At 37.6% G+C, this 5000-nt stretch overlaps 1 protein-coding gene across 1 annotated transcript in view; it reads left to right on the top strand.

The window, feature by feature from the left end:
* LOC307257001 (cyclic nucleotide-gated cation channel-like) overlaps window positions 1–4178 on the top strand; it is a gene marked incomplete at both ends in the record, with an annotated part of 10841 nt that extends 6663 nt beyond the window's left edge. Inside the window, 3 exons of the mRNA XM_080036115.1 lie at window positions 840–1061; window positions 1683–1838; window positions 4002–4178. Coding sequence (XP_079892241.1) covers window positions 840–1061; window positions 1683–1838; window positions 4002–4178 — 555 coding nt within the window. The remainder of the gene's footprint in view (window positions 1–839; window positions 1062–1682; window positions 1839–4001) is intronic.
* Between the last annotated feature and the right edge of the window lie 822 nt (window positions 4179–5000).

The raw sequence follows: 5000 nt of genomic DNA, 5'->3' as shown, positions 1-5000 counted from the left end.
GTTTGTAAGCCTACAATGAATATAAAATAGACAGAATAAAAGCAATGCTGAAAATAAATAGAATTATTAAAGAAGTCGGACAAATCAAATATTGGAAAATACTTATTTATTTTGAGGGAAATTAACCATTGTAAATGTGTAAGTATCATGTATCTAGTGTGAAAATAAATGATAACTATGTATTTGATGTTTTTGCATTGTATATTGTGTATGTATTGTAGTTTTTGTTTCTCGACATCATTGTAAATGATATCTCAATTGATATCTTGAGTATAAAAAATAAAATAAAATAAAATAAAATAAAATAAAATAAAATAAAATAAAATAAAATAAAATAAAATAAAATAAAATAAAATAAAATAAAATAAAATAAAATAAAATAAAATAAAATAAAATAAAATAAAATAAAATAAAATAAAAAATAAAATGTGATGAAGTAAAAAAAAAACTACTAATTTATTTTCTCTATCCATATTTCCTCAGGGTTACGTGGGAATGGAGATGTACATAATCAAAGACGGGCAGCTAAAACATGTTCATATACACTAGTGTTTAAATATATTACACCAATTTTATATTTAAAAGTTCCTCGTAGCTACTTTAATATGAAGCAACAAGCAACACATTTTTTTTTACTAATATATTTTCTCAATCAATATTTCCTTAGGGAGACATTGCCAAAGTCGTATATGCCAAATGTTGGAAAAATACATCAAAAAGAATACAAAATTATAAAACATGTTTATTTGTAGTGTGGGAACAAATGATACCAACAAAAATATGAATATTGAATAAAAAAAAAAAAAAAAAAATTATTTCCCCTACCTGTGTTTCCCCAGGGTGACGTGGGAAAGGAGATGTACATCATCAAAGACGGGCAGCTGGCGGTGGTGGGGGAGGACGGAGTGACTCAGTTCGCCGTCCTGACGTCTGGAAGCTGCTTTGGTGAAATCAGCATCCTGAACATCAGCGGCAGCAAAATGGGAAACCGGCGAACCGCTAACATCCGTAGCCTTGGTTACTCTGACCTCTTCTGCCTGTCTAAACTCGATCTCACGGAGGTATAGTGCTTATTTATGTCTATGTGTCTATTTTTTTTTATTCGTTGATTGATTGTCTTTACTTCGAACATGTAAGCAATAAAAAAAAGTTAAAATAGTAGTAGCTAGATGAATTAATAAAAAACAAAAAAACAGACACACTTTTCAACATGCTCGAAAGGGGGAAGGAGGAAATAAATGTTTTATTTTTAATTTTTTTCTCGGGCAGTCTTCTTGTCAAGTGACCCATGGAGACTACTGTACTGAAATAGAAAGATTGTAGCTCTTTTACTTTTACTAAACATCATTGTAAGTTAGGGTCACCCCTCAATTAATCTTTCGAGGATAAATAAAGAAAAGATTAAAACATTTAAATGAAACTTATCTTCTCCACTATAGTATACAGTACGTATATATATAAAACACAAATAGTAAGATTGTACTAGCACTTATTTGCTTTTCTTAAATCTCTATCTTTACATTACTTATTAAAAAAATTGCTCTAAATGGCAATATTTTTTTTGTGTTGTCAGTGAAGCTTGAAAATGCCAAAAAATTATCGTAGAAAAAAAAATAGTAAGCATTGTAATAGCATTGATATGTACTATTTATTGTAATAGCCCCTATCTGCCCCCCTGTCAGGCTCTGATGGAGTTCCCTCACGCGCGGGCCCAGCTGGAGCAGCGAGGGAGAGACATCCTGAGGAAGGAGGGTCTGCTAGACGAGCTCACCGTGTCAGCCGGGGAACCGCTGGAGGACAAGGTGGACCGCATGGAGAGCGGGCTGGATAGACTACAGGTCAGGAATAACAGCTGTGTGTGTGTGTGTGTGTGTGTGTGTGTGTGTGTGTGTGTTTGTGTGTCTGTCTGTCTGTACCATATCACCAGGAGACTACAGTCCGATACAGGCACTGAGTAAGTGCATTGAACAAATCAATGATTGGATGTGCCAAAATTTCCTTCAATTAAACAACGATAAAACTGAAGTAATTGTCTTTGGTGCCAAAGATGAACAATTAAAAGTCAGCGCACAGCTTACATCCGTTATGTTAGAAGCCACACCCCAAGCCAGAAATCTTGGTGTTGTTGTAGACTCCGACTTGAATTTCAAGAAACACATAAAATCAATTAATAAATCAGCCTACTACCACCTAAAAAACATATCAAGAATTAAAGGGCTTATGTCTCAGCAAGACTTAGAAAAACTTGTCCATGCATTTATCTTTAGTAGACTTGACTACTGTAACAGTGTCCTTGCTGGCCTTCCAAAAAAATCTATCAGACAGCTTCAGCTAATTCAGAACGCTGCTGCTCGAGTCCTCACTAGGACCAAAAAAGTGGATCACATTACCCCAGTTCTGAGGTCTTTACACTGGCTTCCAGTCACTCAAAGAATTGATTTCAAAATACTGATGTTGGTTTATAAAGCACTAAATGGTTTAGGGCCAAAATACATTACTGATATGCTGATAAGTTATGAACCGTCCAGAGCCCTTAGGTCGTCTGGGACAGGTCTACTTACAGTCCCTAGAGTTAGGACTAAACGAGGAGAAGCAGCTTTTAGTTTTTATGCACCAACAATCTGGAACAAACTCCCAGAGAACTTGAGATCTGCTGCAACTCTCAGTTCTTTTAAATCGAGTCTGAAGACTTTTTTGTTTCCATTTTAACCTGCAATTTTCATTCTATTTGCTTCTTTTATTAAATCCAGTTTTCATGTTTTTATTTTTTTTTTATTTTTATTTGCTTCTTTTAATCGCTTTTAAATGTTTTATAATGTGTTTTATGTATTCTAATCTTGCCCCTGTAAAGCACTTTGAGTGGCCTTGTGTCTGAATTGTGCTATATAAATAAACTTGCCTTGCCTTGCCTTGCCTTGTCTGTCTGTCTGTCTGTCTGTCTGTGTGTGTGTGTGTGTGTGTGTGTGTGTGTGTGTCTGTCTGTGTGTCTGTGTGTGTGTCTGTCTGTCTGTCTGTCTAAGAGCTAGAGGAGTAGGTGGAGAGGATGGAGAGCGGGTTGGATAGACTACAGGTTACAAATAACAGGGAAATACTGTGTGTGTGTGTGTGTGTGTGTGTGTCTGTCTGTCTGTCTGTCTGTCTGTCTGTCTGTCTGTCTGTCTGTCTGTCTGTCTGTCTGTCTGTCTGTCTGTCTGTCTGTCTGTCTGTCTGTCTGTCTGTCTGTCTGTCTGTCTGTCTGTCTAAGAGGAGAAGGTGGATGGACTACAGGTCAGTCATATAGAGCAATACTACTGCCTATGTTCTGCTCCTGGTATAACAGTTTTGATGTCTCCACGCCTACAATAGTCAAAGACCCAGAGGCAAAAAAAAATGTTGGGTTGTCGATCCCCTCCGTCGTCTGTCCATTCCTGTGAACGCAATATCTCATGAACGCTTATGAGTATTTTCTTCAAAAGTTGCACAAATGTCCACTCTAATACAAGGATGAACTGATTTGATTTTGGAGTGACCTTCCATATTGTGAGGTCTCAGTGACCTTGTACCATAGTGTATCTTCTTAGGAGCTTTACCTTCTTCAAAGCATTGAACACCAACACTCTACTGTCAACATTTGGAAATTGTATGCCTCACAGTCTTCCAGTCTTCCAGTGTTCCTACATTCCAAACATTCACAATAATGTCAATAGTCTGGGGCGACTGTGTCTCAGTTGGTAGAGCGGGTCGGCTGATGATCAAAGGGTTGGAGGTTCGATCCCCGCCCTGCCACCTCTGTCATAGTTGTTGTGTCCTTGGGCAAGACACTTCACCCACCTTGCCTCGTGTGAATGTCGATAGTTAGCCTGCTATCGGTGTATGAATGTGTTTGTGAATGGTAACGTGGGAAAGGAAAACAGGTCTCCCTTGAAAAAGAGTCTTCGGTCTCAATGGGATTTACCTGTATAAATAAAGGTTAAAAAGATAAAAATAAAAACAACTCATGGTAACCTTGTTGTTTATTTCAGACGTGTCTGGCGCGTCTCCAGAGCGAGTTCCACTCTTCTCAGCTTCGTCTGAAGCAGCGAATCACCAGCCTCGAACAAAACACAGTCACCATGGTTACAGGCAGCGGCTTCCTGTCCGATGGCAACGAGAGCGTTATTGGACGCAGTGAAACCAACATCCGGCTTTTAAGGACTTAATCTGACTATTCAGTCATAAACACACACACACACACACACACGCACACACACACGCACACACACACATATGCACACAGGCACACAGTATTATCCTTGTCACAAAATATATTTACCTTACTTTTACTTCTTTGTAAGAGACACACCCATAAATCTGTTTGTCTGTTGTTAAAGCTATAGTGCATAACTTTTTCATATGAATGAATGTCAGTTACATTCAAGCAATCGCCAAACACATTGACACAAAGTTGGTTAAGCCTATCAGCTCCACAAAACTCTCTCTGTATTTCTCGGTATGGCAGCGTTTACAAAGTGGTGGTTATGTTGTATTTTAAAGCTGTTTCTTACCTTTTTGAAACTCTTGCTTCTTAAACTTGTAAACCGTTTTTAAAAGGAGAATAATAACTTGTATGTGAACTGTACATTGAATTTATTAAATCAAATAAAATCAAATCAGTTTTATTTGTATAGCCCAAAATCACAAACACATTTGTCTCAGTGGGCTTTACATTTCATACAATATGATACAATATGACACCCTGCCCTTACACCCTTAGCTCGGCTGAGAAAAAACTCCCAGTAAAAACCCTTTACCGGGAATAAAAAAATTGAAGAAATCTCAGGGAGAGTCGACAGAGTAAGGGATCCCTCTCCCAGGATGGACATGCTGCAATAGATGTCATAAGTAGAGAAAATCACGAAGGAATTTGATCATTGACCAGGTGATTACATGGTAATACTAAGTAAAGTGTGAATAGTGTGGATGCAGGAAGACTTCAGATGCTGCCAGAGGATCCACACCGTCTCGTCTCTCTATTACAATAC

This window comes from Ammodytes marinus, assembly GCF_949987685.1.
Source record: "Ammodytes marinus genome assembly, chromosome: 10".
Taxonomy (NCBI): Eukaryota; Metazoa; Chordata; class Actinopteri; order Uranoscopiformes; family Ammodytidae; genus Ammodytes; species Ammodytes marinus.
This window is presented reverse-complemented; position numbering and strand designations above follow the sequence as displayed.